Below are 13977 nucleotides of genomic sequence, written 5' to 3'. Positions count from 1 at the left end.
TTTCAAGTTGTAAAATGACCAGAATAAGTTTGGCTTAGGGCGGTAATTTGTTGCCCGCTTTAATCCAATCTCTATTTCCATCAGCTGCTAAGCTCTTCCTCTTTTCCCATCTTAATCTATAGAGTATATATATAGAATTTATATATATATATATTTATAACAGGAACCCCTTCTCGCTCCACCACTTAACGTTAATTGCAATACTCAAGACTTTGCCTTCGGTATCAACAGCAACAAAGCTTTCTGTACATTTGCATCATCTGTGCTGAAATCTTTAGCAGGTGGAAAATGTGTGTGTGGGTCGTGGCGATATAGGGGGAAAGTGCTAACAAAAGAACCAGTTGGAAAAGCATCGTCGCCATTTTTAATTGTAACTGTAATTTAGCCATTGTTGTACACTTTTGATGACGCAGACGTTCAGCCAAATGGCAAGAAGTCCGCTTCTGGGCTTAAAAGATATGGGTTGGGCTGGAAAATGGGGGGAAAGCGAAAAAAAAAAATAAAATAAAAACAAAAACAAAAACAGTAAGGAAAAGCGAGGGAGGTCCACACACTTGAGGTGCACGTGTCGTGTCGTGGCGTTCGTTATTGTTTTTCCCTTGCATTTTTTTTTTTGTTTTTTCGTTGCTGTTTTTATTCAGTTCAAGGGTATGCATATGCAACGAGGCATAACCTGTCAAAAAATGTATTTTAGGGTTTCGAAATAGCCAAGGAATTCATCAATTTGAGAACGTTGTGCATTATGAACAGTGCATGACGCACAGAAATCATTCTAGCAATACGATTAAGATATTTTTTAGATCTATAAGTATACAATGTATTATATAGCAACCTTGTCTTATATTATCTTTAGCATTAATTACACAGCCATCTATTTAGCTTTTATCTTCTTCGCTGACTAATTGAGCGAATATCCTCTTCTTGTTATGCCATTCCAGATTGCCATCTGTGATGATTACAGCCTGCCCGTAGACTTTGTTAAAAAACGACCGTCCAGCTTTGATCCGTGCCTGGCGGAGGCGATACCAGCGAATCCCGAGCATTGGATAGCACCCAGTCCGCAAACCGAGTTTGTAAGTCCTTGCTCGTTAAGTGGGTTGTCTGGGTGGTTGGTTGGGCCCATTGAGATGGTTGCTTTGGCTCGTTGGCGGGGCAATGGCAATTAACTGCTCTGGACAGCTAATTGATAAACTGCACGCTCCAGCGAATCGAGTGGTGGTCTGGGATTTTCGACAAGTCGCATCAACGTCAGCGCCGCATCAGCAGTGCGTTAATGAAAAGCTCACTCCTCGTTTGGCTTATCCTGCAGCGACAGGCGGACAAACAAAGAGCTGCTCAAACAATGCACGGACTATTGGCTAAATATTGAAAAAAAAAAAACAAAAAAAAAAAAAACAAAGCAGAGCAAAAAACCAGGAAAGCCAAGGCAAAATATAAGGGGAAGTGGAATTGGAAGTTGGGGCCAAAATGACAAACAAACGAAGCTGCCCAGCGGGCGCTGGCTGACCATAAAAAATGGACACAGATAGGATAATGGCCAAGTTTGGCTGCCAATTCAGCGGCTTTTTAGCCAGATATATATGTAGATAAAAAATCGGACAGCAAAGTGCATTAATATTTACCATTTGAATGGATTTTTCCTATCTAAATTTATCTTATTATGAAAAGAATACTTAAATTTCGAAGAAAAGGTTTTAAATATTTGTTTGCCAATTTATTTGCTTTTGATTAATGATTTTTACACATTATAAAATTATTATAGCGAGGTTAACATTTTGTGAACATGTTTTTAGACAATTCAAAAAAAAATGGTTTTAAATTTTTTTGGGACAAACTTTTGCTACAATGTTATATAAACCATTTGGCTATGCCTATATCCTGTCCATTTTTGCCAATCTAATTGCCCAGCACTAAAGTGAAAGCAGAACGAAAAAGAAAGCGATAGAAATGCCGCCGCGATAGGAGTGGAGATATGGAGATAACCTCGGGCTGCAGCAAATGCGCCGTGCCACAAATCAAATGATGCCCCCAAAAACCAAAAAATCGCCGAGCCCCCGGACCACTGAAACCGCCACGGGTGGCAAAAGTAAAAAAATGAAATACAAAAACCCCCCCCAAGGGCGGTGCGTCGCTTTCTTTTTATGGCCCATACGGAAATATTTCGTTTCGTGTTTTGTTCCCTTTTGCATATTGCCACTAAAAATGAAAAGGAAAGCCGCATGAGGCGCACACATAAATAAAACACACAGAGAATCAGAGACAGGAGCAAGATGCAGGGCACTCTTGCCACTTGAAATTCATTTTTATTGAAATTTGTTTAGGGAAGTGGTGCCAAGAAAACAAGATTTGCGTCAGCGACCTTCAGCTCGAACTTCTGTGGATTGAAACAATTTTCGAGGATGGAGGGTGGTTAAATCAGTGCCAAGTATTCCAGTCCTTAAGATGGCCGAAATTCTCGCAATATAAACGAAAAGAACTGAAACGCAATGCTATCTGAGAATTAATAACAATCAATGGGTGTAAATATTATTTTAAATATTCATTCACTTTGGAATCGAGCTTACTTTAGCTTATTGCTTTTGAGATTTATTTATTGAATAGAGTGTTAGTGCAAAAATCAACAAGTGCTTACGTTTTTGTACACAATTTTGCTAAAAAAAAAAACTGTTTGAATATCAAGATATTTGCTTGAAGTTGGTTTTACATTTTGTGATTATTATTACTTTAACATGTATAACCAACATAAAAATGATGCCAAATATTATGCATATTTATGCATATTTATGGGAATTTAAGGCTGGTTAATTTTTTAAGCATACAGGAAGTTGTTTTTTGCGTATTACAGCTAATTAAATGGCCATAAATGTTTTGAATACAATCTTCCTTGAATTTCTTTGCATCTTTTTTCCACTTTTTTTTCTTCATTTTTTTTTATATGCACGTAATCCTGGCCGTTTGTCCTCCTTCCAGACCAAAAAAAAAAAATAATATTCCGGCAGCAAATGGCCCAAAGCGATAACGTTTAGCGCCTTTCGATGCTCTGCTTGCCGTCCTTTTCTCTACTCCTATATCGCTCTCTTTCCCCCGCTCGGCACTTTCCATGCTGCATATTAATGTGCGTGTGTGTGTGTGTTTGTGTAGCCATGTGCGTGTGAGCCTCCTCACAATTATTAATGTAATTTTATCTTATGACTTTTGTTTGCCATAAACATTCGAAAAGCAGAGAGAATGATAGAAGTTAAACAGAGAAAAAAGCAGGCGCTACACTTGCAATAAAATATACGCATATTGATATACTATTTGCTGGATAAAAAATTATACATTTAAAAAACAAAATATAAGCTATTTTATTTTAAAACGCATGAAGCTAAAGACTTAGCTGATCGAAACTATTGTGTTTAAAGTATATTTGCTTATAGGGTTATTAATTTCAGGACTATTTTCATTGCTAGTGTAGCAGCATCCATGTGATGATGCCATAATAGCTTTCACCAGCCATGTGTGTTGGCCATTGTTTTTTTCTTGACTTTTTTCCTTTCTTTTCGTTGGCAACTCACGTTTTAATGGAAGCGAACGCGACATTTTTCGATATGTGTATGTATGTGGAGCGTCTGGCTGTGAAGTGGGCTCTGTTTAAAAAAAAAAAAAATAAAAATAAAAATAAGAAGTGAGTTTGTGGAAATGGAAGGAAATTCGTTTGGCTTTTGCAGTTGTTGCTATTACTCTCCATGGAGTAATATTCAACGATAACTCACATGAACACAAAAGGCCGCAGCCAGGACACGTTTGTCTACATGTGTGCGTGCTTTTTGTTTATTTCAATAACTTGGCTATGCTTTTTATGTGTGCATGCGCATATATATATATATATATGCGTATATATGTTATTTTTACTTTCCAACTCCTCGGAACCGCAAACAAAATTTAACAGCGAAGCAAAACGAACAGACAGCGTCAGCTTAGATATCACTCATACGACGCGTTGTCACTGACTATCTGATGCTCTTTGAGAGAAGTTTGGGTAATCAAATTTGCTAAGCACTTTTAATGTTAAGTCAGTATTAATTAGGGCAAATGTTAGCTAACTAAAACAAATCACGTTTTTTGGTAGAAATTTTGTAAGGCTGCATAGTAACGATTTATCAGTTTGCCATGTTTGATTTATTTCTCAATGCGGATTACACGTGTGCAGCTAACGTGCATGGGTTGATGGTTAAGGGATGTCCAACCGTCATCAGCCTTAGTCGCCAAACAATGGGAATGGCAAAGATGCGAGATAGATTTGCAGACAGGACATTAGACAGACCCCCCATTTGCGTTGATTTCTTTTTTTTTTTTTTTTCATTAAAGTTGGCATAAAAATCACGTTGCTGCGGCAACAAGCGCAGACAAGTGGAGTCGGAAGTTAAGGTGGGCATGGGTGTGGAATCCAACAGTTTTCATTATTCTAGATATATGCCCCACCACACATTCCATGCCCGATTTGTGGGGGCAATCGTGCATGAGTATGTGCCACACACGTGTATGGTATATGTATGTATATGCTGGGCACAACGCATAAACGTCTGCTTATATCGCTTGTGGATAATCAAAGGCAAATATTTAAACGGGTACATGTGAATGGATGGTTGACTGAAGAGACCCATTCCTTGGTTCCACTGGTTAACGGGGCACAACCCCATTATCAATCTGCCTTGGCAACCCCCCCTTTTTGTTCGCCGCAGCAACGTGGAATGAAAGCCGGAAGGCAGGAGCGCCAGCACTCACTCGGGTTTCAAGTTCAAATTCATTAAAAATGTTTTTGATTCCTGCAGGGAATGGTGGCCCAGCACTTCTTTCGTAATTTATGTGTTTCAATTAAAAAAGTTCCCGTACCAGTGAATGCATCTGCATTTGTCTCCACATGCAGAACAATGACAACCCTGCGCCAGAGTTGTCTCCGCCAAAGGCCAAACATCAATTTCCGTTAGCAACATATGAGGACACCGCAGGCTATAACCCAGCCGCAGGACAAGTTTCCAAGTGGACATGGACCATGTAAACGGAAATTTATGTTTAGCATAATGGCCAGGAACGGAGTCTGGACATGGGACAATGATATCCATAGATATCCAAAGATATATATTCCTATGGTCGAGCCTCATAATTTGCACACATTTGAATGCTGTGTTAATGTCACCGCTGTTGCAGTTCCGTAATGTCCAGCTATTTGTCAAACTCAATGGAAGTGAATCGATGGGTTGGGCGAGAGCAGAAGGAAAGGATATTGTGATTGACATGGAATTGTTATGAACAAACTAAAACAGGGGAGGGAGGCAGGAAGTGGGGTTAGAACATGGACTATGGTGTATTAGAAAGGAAATCCATCTATCACGGTGGAAATATTCAGACAAATGGCGAATGCTGAATCGAGGAGAATATTGTTTCTTTGACTGTCATCATTACGACCAGTTTGTGGTTCAAATTTCAATTGCATTTCATATTAGGAACATTAATGTTTTTGCCTAAAACCGATTATTTTATGATGAAAAATGCCATTTGGTGAAAATGTCATATTTTCTATTTGAATTTTTACCATATTTTGGTCAAATACTATCATACAGATGAAAGAATAACTGTTTTGAACAGCTAATTATCAATTCTAACTATCCCTATTACGTTTTAACGGGTTTAGAAAAAATTTATTTTAGGTAAATTTTCGCATTTTTTGTAAGGGGTAACATCATTAAAATTTGCAAAAAATGGGAAAAAAATAGAATTCCAATTTTTGGACACAGTTCGATTTGGAATTAAATAACGAGCTCAACGAGGTATGACATTCCATATTGGGGCCATTATTTTAAAAGTTGTGGCAAAAAAACGGATTATTTATTGACCGAAATTTGAAAAAACGAGTTTTTACCAAAAACTTGATTTTACAAACGGAATTTTCGTCATAACTTCGCTAAAATTTGTCATATAGATGAAAGAAGTAATGTTTTAAGCAGGTAAACTGAGCAACTACCGAAACTCAGAAAAAAGTACAACATACGTAACGTATACGCCACCGATCCCAAATGAAAAGGAGGCTTAAAAAGTGTTGTCTGCTTCTGGGGGAAGCTTGATTCGATTGGCGGCTTGCGGCGTAGTTCGTTCTTTTTTCTATCCAGGGAAACCCAATAAGCGCCACAATCGAATTGGCCACGCACATTCCTTTATTCTTTTCAATTAAATGCCAAACAAATTGGAAATTGAAATGCAAATCAAATTAGCCGCGTAACAAATGCTAATGCCCCTCTCCTTTCTTTTTCGCCCTTTCTTCATTTCCGTTTTGCCTGCTATTCGAACCAAACAGCTGCCATTTGGTGAAGCCCAACAAGCGTTGCAGCTACAACCAGCAGCAGCAGCAGCAACAGCAGCAGCAACAACATCTGCAGCAGCAGCGGCAAACGCAACAGCAGCAGCTCCTCAACTACCGCCACCGCTGCCCGTTCCCGTGGCAACATTGCCCAATCAGGCGGCGACGGCAGCAGCAGCAGCAACAGCTGCGATTTTGGCCACTCACCAGCAACAGCAGCAGCAGCAGCATCAGCATTTGAGCAACAACAACAACAACGGCGGCAGCACACACGGCCAACAGCATACGCACAGCAACAATAACAACACATTGCCAGTAGGGGCACAGCAGCAGCAACAGCAGCAGCATCAACAACAACGTGCAACATTGCAACATCCACCGCTGCCCAACAGCAACATCAAGCAGGCATCGGTGAAATTAATCGAAGGATATTCAGATCCAAAGGATACGCGCAATCACAAAAAGGTCTATCACAAAAAGGCCAAGAAACGCTCGACTACTGGCCACAAGCGGCATCAGCAACAGCAGCAGCAACAGCAGCCGCATCAGCAGCAATTGCAGCAGCAGCAACAGCAAACGTTGCCAACGCCTAGAAGTGCGCAGCAGCAACAGCAACTGCAGCAAAAGTTACAGCAGCGGCATTCCACCTACAACAACAACAACGGCAACTCAAGAAAGGATAAACGCAACAGTCAATACAATTCAGGTATGCAAATGATAAGTAAACTATTACTAAGCACAGCTAATGCTAGTTATTACCTAAAAAATAGAAAAATTAGTAACTATAAACTAAGTTTAAGTTAGAAATATTTGAAAATAGTATAGCTTGAGTTGCACTGGGCACATATATATGTTCACAACTTTTGCAAACTTTTCTCAACCAAAATTTTTTTTTTTAAATCAATAATCAAATTGCAATCGGCTAACGTTCATTAGGCGTTCATGGTCCAGAGATCTTTGCAATCCTGGCGAGAGGACTCCTCTCCTGCAAGTGGCCAGCAATTAGGAAAACCCAAAGGCGGTTCAACTTTTCTCGCTGCGGCTACTTCGATTATCCAAGCGTAAAATGGAAACTGGCAGGCTTTGATTAAGGGGTGCAAAATGGGGGAAACAACTGCAAAAAGATAGAGATGCAGTGGGTGTGGATGTGGCAAGTGAATCCACATCCATGGAGACAGTGAAGCGAGCAGCGGGGCAGCCAAGCGCCAAATAGACTGCGTCAACTCCATTTGCGTTCCGATTGCGTGGCCCGCGGCGCCGCAATGTCGTCGCAGCGACTTAATTAGAAACTGTCAGCGGCGTCTCAGTGCCTCGGAAAATAGTATCCGCATCTAGAAGCCGCAAATTAAGCAGACGCTGTCTTTTTTGTAACCACCAGATTGTTAAATTGGCCAAATAGGTGGCTACCGAGCCTTATTGAATTTATTTAGAAAAGCACTTCTTTAATTTTAATTTTAATCTCAACTAACTTACTTTCTTCTTCGACACGATTTACAGACTCCTCGGCTCCGAAATCCTCCGACGACGAGGCGGACATCGACGAAGAGGTTGAGCAGCAACCGCTGCCCGTGCCACAAGCACCTGTCCAGAGTGCTTCACAACCAGCGGCCGGACTCAACTCGCCGGATTCCATATCCGATGACCTGGTGCGTCCGCTTCCACCGCAACTGCAGCGCAGTCCGCGCAAACTGACCGTCGCTCCGGCGGAGCACAACAAGCGCCAGCCCTCGCCCTACTACTACTCCGATCTGCTCAAGAGTCGTGACAAGGACAAGGATAAAGACAAGGACAAGGACAAAGACAAGGACAAGGATAAAGACAAGGACAAGGACAAGGACAAGGAACGGGACAAGGACAGGGAGGACTTTAAGCTCAAGTGTCGCCAGTCGACGGCCAGTGAACCGCCGCAGCAAACCCAGACACAGTTGGGTGGCTACCGGAAGAGCTCCAGCTTGGATGTGCCGCCGGCGGAGGAGCAGCCGGAAGCAGAGAGTCACGAAGAGGAGGATCCCCGGACGGGACAGGACTCTCAATCCACGCCCAAGCGTTACAGTTTCACCGAGGAGGGTGTACACATCATTCGCTGCGAGACGCCCAGCACCAGTACTTCCGAGGAATCCGATTGCAGTGAGTGCCTCAAGCGACGCGAGTGGCACGCTCGTGCCTTAGCCTTAGTCCGCAAGACCTGCAACGTTCAGCCAAGGAATCAGAATCCCACTGGCAGCGAGCTTCAGCTGCAGTTGCAGCATTGCGACGCCGGCGAGGGCGAACTGCTTAAGTGCTGTCCACCGCCACCGGCTCCAGCGGAGAACCAGGTAAGTCAATACGTTCAAATGAAGCCACGTTGGGCGCCAGTTTTCGTTATCAAATTTTATATTATATCTCTTTGCTTGGCTTACAGTCTCAGGTCCAGCCGATGCCACCGCACCGCCTGCTGGGACCAGCAGCCGTGTGCGGAGCCTGCATCACATCCGCTCCTGCCTCCTCCTTGGCCGGCGGACGGGGCAGCGAGCTCGGCGATGATCTGGAAGAGGAGTACTTCCGGCCGCGCAGCATCTTCTATGTGCATCCACATGGCGTCCACGAGTGCATCGAGTGCGCCCAGCCAGCCCAGCCTGCGACTGTTCCAGCGCCAACGCTGAGCAATCCATCGCTCGATATCTACGGCGACGACGAGGACGAAGTGGACGGTGACGAGGACGAGGACGAAGAGGACGACTCCGAGGACATCATGGGCAGCCGGCGGCGGCAGATCTATGAGACGGCCTTCGACTGCAAGATAGCCAAGTCGGATGACGATCTAGATGAGGTGGATCGCATTACCAATTGCTCGGTCTTGCTGCAGTTGAGTAATGGCAACGGTGGTGACATCAGCAAGGTAACCGGCTCTTCGAAGACGCGGGCCGAGTGCAAGCGAGCCAAAAACTCCAAAAATCAGGCTCTGCAAGAGCAAACGGGCGAGGCCCATGTACAAGTGCATCATGTGGAGGCGGAGCTGGGCAAGCTGCAGCTGAGTCAAGTGGACCAGCAGAATCAGAATCAGAACCAGAGCCAAAACCAGCAGCATGGTGTGAGTGCTACCGGTAGTGGAGCAAGTGCATCCAGCACGCAGCAGCTGCCCGTGCGGGGATATACCCCATCGCCGCCATCGACGGCTCCGCTGCCGATGAAATTTCCCGGCAAACATGATCGCTACCTGAACATGAACAGCATCAGGAGTGCACCCAATCTGCCCGCCGCCAATCCAGCGCATCCCCGTCTCCGGGATCTCCGTCTGCCCATCCAGTCCATGCGGCATCAGTGCGGCGGCAGCAGCAATGACAACAGTCTCACCGACAGCGCCTACGTGAATCCGCCCTCGACCAACTCGAATTCGAATGCGGCATCGGCTTCCGCCTCGGCCTCCGTCTCGGCAACCGGATCAGCAGCTCCACGCCGACCGCGATCTTTTGTCCTCGAATCGGGCCGGGTGCTAGAGCTGCGACGCAGTGCCCAGGGCCATCAGGGTGGCCAGTCGACCCACCATCACCATCATCATCATCATCATGCGCCGGGGAGCAGAAGAAATCGCCATGGCCAAAGCCAGGGGCAAACGACCGGTGGTGGCCACAACTACAGCAGCACCGAGAGCATTGCCACCTCGAGCAGTGGCGGCAGCATGGAATCGCTGCGTTCCAGCACCAGCGAGGGCAATCGCAGCACCTCCAGCTCCGAGTCGCGGCACTCCAGTTCGCTGAGCTCTCACAGCTCGGAGAGCGGCAGCGGTGGCAGCGGCGGTAGCGGAGGCTCCAGTGTGGCCTATCCCCTGCGACCGGCTCCCCTGCTGCTACACTCCAAGCTGCACATCCTGAGTCCCATTTCCGACAAGTCCTCGCAGGAACCGGCATCGGCCAGTGCCTCGGAGCAATCACAGCAGCCGTCCCAGCAGCTGGCGCCGATGGCGTCGCAGGAAGACGATTCCACAACGAGTGGCGCACCAGCAGGGAACCAAGTCCAGGTGAATGCCTCCTTGAAGCAGCCGCGTAGCAATCGGGGTGCACCAAATAAGGCCCTGCTCCAGCTGGCCGATGAGCTACTGGGTTCGGATAGTGGGATATCGCTGCATTCCCGGGAGGATGGAAAACCGCAGGCCTTAGCGCTACAGCGTTTAACGCTGCCCAAGCTACAGTTGATTGGTGCTGAAGGAACAACAACGTCGGCAACGGCCTCCGGAGCAGGAGGTAGCTCAGCAACGGGTGGCAGTAGCGGCGCTGGAGGATCAGGATCCGGTTCGGTAGTTGCCAGCGGATCGACTGGCATACAGCAGGATCTGCGCGATTTGCCCTTCGATATGCCCAAACTGAGGCGACGCAAGACGCTGCAACAGGAGGCCGCCTGCACATCGGGCAGTGCCACGTCCGTCGATCTCGGCGAGCTGCCCTTCGACATGCCCAAGTTGCGACGACGCCTGAGGGCCAACCAGGCGGAGATCAATAACCTGCTGATGCACAGCACCGAATCCAGTGGCATCTCGCAGGCTTCCTCCAGTCATTCGATGCGCGACGACCAAAAGATGTCCAGCAAGTTGGGTTAGTTGAACTGAATCGAATCTTTGTGCTTTATTCATAGCAAACTACTGATTTTTATCCCAACTACAGATACGGCACTTTTTCGGCAGAATCTCACTCTAAACCTTAATGAATCGCGACAGGCGACCAAACAGTTTGGCAGCCTGGATCTGCGTGGTCTCAATAGCAACAAGGAGCTAAACATGAATCTCAGCCAGGGATATGTCACTGCTGTGGATCTAATCGATGTGACAATTCCGCTGGAGCGGCAGGGGTAAAGTGAATCCATTTAGATTCAAGATAATTTATTAATCAACTATATATTTCAGTTGGTACCATGGTGCCATAACGCGAATTGAGGCGGAGACCACACTGCGTCCGCTGTCCGAGGGATCCTTCCTGGTGCGCAACTGCGAGTCCACGAAGCAGGACTATTCGCTATCCCTCAAGTAAGCGAAATGAAAGGATCTTAAATGACATGAAAATAATATTCTAAATCCGTGCTTCTTAGGGGCGCCAAGGGCTTTATGCACATGCGCATCCAGCGCAACGAGACTGGACAGTACATCCTTGGCCAGTTTAGTCGTCCCTTCGAGACGGTACCGGAGATGATCCGGCACTTTTGCCTCAACCGGCTGCCAGTGCGCGGTGCCGAGCACATGTGTCTGATCGAGCCGGTCATCGCCCAGCTGCTCTAGAGAGGCTCCAAGAACTCGAAGGACACCGGGATGTGGCCAATCGGAGGCTTTAGAGGCTCCAGGGGATGGGGAACCAAAACAGAATAACATATTAATAGCGTGTAGAGAACGTAGAAACCTATGTGAACGATGTGTATGCACTAGTTATATATGCGAGTTAGTTGTAAAAGGATGATGGCAATTTTTTCATGTTTTTTTTTTTTTGCCTCGAACTTTGTATGTCGGTCTACTAAAGTACACACACACAAACACAAAACTCACTCACTAATACACGAACTAGTTTAGCGTTTAAAGTACGTAGCACATTCAGACAATACCAGCAAATTACAAAAACCAAACAACAAACGATATTTATATAGAAGGCATATATACAAGCGAGACGATATATACAAAAGCATATAGATACGGATAACAAAAGCACTTGACGACAGTTGCTAAAAACGTAGCGGTACATGATGATCCCAAATGCGGACAAAGATGGTACAGATTTTAGATGTGTTTACACCGAACCGAGCATCAGATTAGGAGCAACTAATTGTAGCATTGGGCGCCAAAAGTAAAAACAAAAAAAACTCTTCCATTGGCTAAAGATTTATGGTAGAACACATACAACTCACTTCTAGCGATTATATGGTCGAAACTTATGCAACTTTTCGCAGCACACACACACACACACACAAACACTCGCCCACTAGCACCGCCCAGCATCGTCCGATTATTCAGATAATTACGCCATTATTTATAAATCCTAATTCCTTTGGCGACGGATGCTAGTGGGCATCGCTTAAGGCACGTTTACACTAAGAAAAGTTTTAGCAAGCAACTCTAAAAATTTGTTGATTAATTTTATGTTACCAAAACGAAGAAAAACGAACAAAAAATCTAAAATATGTATATCTATATGTATGAAAACTAACTTTAGCAAGAGCGATGTCACATTTTTTTTTTTGGTCTTAGCTGTAGGTCAGAGGTACGCGAAATAGAACGCTCAAAGCGCTTTTGGTTAAAGGATCGAAACGAATAGGATCAGATCAGATCGGATCGGATCAGAAGGAATTGGAGGATTGATCGGATCGGATCGGATCGAATCGATAGGGATGGTTAGAAGGGGCAAGGATATAGCAACGCATATGAAATGTCAGTTTAAGTGTTAGTTTCTAATTGAGCGAACGAAGGGCAGACTCTATATATATATACATAAATATATATATATATATTGAATGCTACAAAATGATATATACTTACTATTTATATTTCTATATATACATCTATATATATATATATATATATATACATATATATATATACGATATTAAAGAGCAGTCAATGGTTTTTTGGTTCCAGTTCCGAAAGAGAAGCAAGTGTCAGGATGCAGGATGCTAATTAACTAATTAACTAATTATTGTTTCTGGCAGTTTTCTGTTCCACCTTCGTACCGCCGAGCAATACAACTGATTTCCAGTATCCCAAACCCAAAGTTATGTTTATATGTGTGTGCCAAAGTATTATTCTAGTCGTATGTATGTGAATCGAATCTCCGTGTGAATATCAGCGCGTTATATTTTTTTCGATATGTTGATTGTTGCCTAATTTCTAATACTCAAGCAATCCGAAGCAGTGCAATATACGAATACGTTTTAAATATCTCGGTTATGTATCTATGATTTGACTAATTTAGCTCTAAGTTACAAACGCCCTGATTTGTCCATAGTTAAGCGTATCGGTTGATGATAACAATCTCCATTTGGCGAAAGCTGCACCAGTTTGTAAACGGCTTTTTTGTAAATATACGGAATATAAATACAACACGACAGATATGTACGATATATACAAGTCGATATGATTTTAGTTGCAATACACAACTTTTAAGCTAAGATTTGAACTTCACATAGAAACAGCAAATCAACACATACATTAACGACGTACATAACAATGTATTTTGAGGCTTCCGTAGCAGTAACAGAAAAAACCAATCAACCAAACAAACTACCAAACAAAAAAAAAAATCCAAACCAAAATTCCAAGATTATCGCAGCACTCGGGCACCGTTTACACCTGCCAACCATGAGGTCGTAGTGCAAATTCGCTGAGTGTCGATCGCTTCCGTTTTTGTTGTGTATAAAAATTGTACTTTTAGGTCTGCGGACGATGATGAACAACCGGCTTACTCTAACCGAAACTTGTACTCCAAACTAGAGGCGCTCTCTATCTACGGCACCCTAATATCTGATTAATTCAATTAGTACAGAGCGAATACGTAACAAGAACTTAACAAACAGAAACCGCAACAACAACAAACGAAAGAAACGAAATGTATTGAATAAAAATAAATATGATAAATTTCCAAAAAAAAATGATTCGTGTCTCATTATTGAGTGTGTTTAAAATATCAATG

General features: G+C 44.1%; 1 protein-coding gene across 4 annotated transcripts in view; it reads left to right on the top strand.

Annotated features, from left to right (window-relative positions):
* The window catches only part of hwt (heavyweight), a gene marked incomplete at its 5' end in the record, with an annotated part of 51819 nt that extends 37892 nt beyond the window's left edge, over positions 1-13927 (top strand). For 3 of the 4 annotated variants that reach the window (NM_001272555.2, NM_132578.3, NM_167324.3), the window contains 7 exons: positions 939-1073; positions 6335-7043; positions 7835-8652; positions 8739-10905; positions 10975-11158; positions 11214-11333; positions 11396-13927. In NM_001272555.2, the coding sequence (NP_001259484.1) occupies positions 939-1073; positions 6335-7043; positions 7835-8652; positions 8739-10905; positions 10975-11158; positions 11214-11333; positions 11396-11582 (4320 nt within the window). In that variant the 3' untranslated portion in view covers positions 11583-13927. The remainder of the gene's footprint in view (positions 1-938; positions 1074-6334; positions 7044-7834; positions 8653-8738; positions 10906-10974; positions 11159-11213; positions 11334-11395) is intronic. The other variant, NM_001298227.1, reaches the window with a different exon arrangement.
* Between the last annotated feature and the right edge of the window lie 50 nt (positions 13928-13977).

The sequence above is a fragment of the Drosophila melanogaster genome, chromosome X (genome assembly GCF_000001215.4).
Source record: "Drosophila melanogaster chromosome X".
NCBI lineage: Eukaryota > Metazoa > Arthropoda > Insecta > Diptera > Drosophilidae > Drosophila > Drosophila melanogaster.
This window is presented reverse-complemented; position numbering and strand designations above follow the sequence as displayed.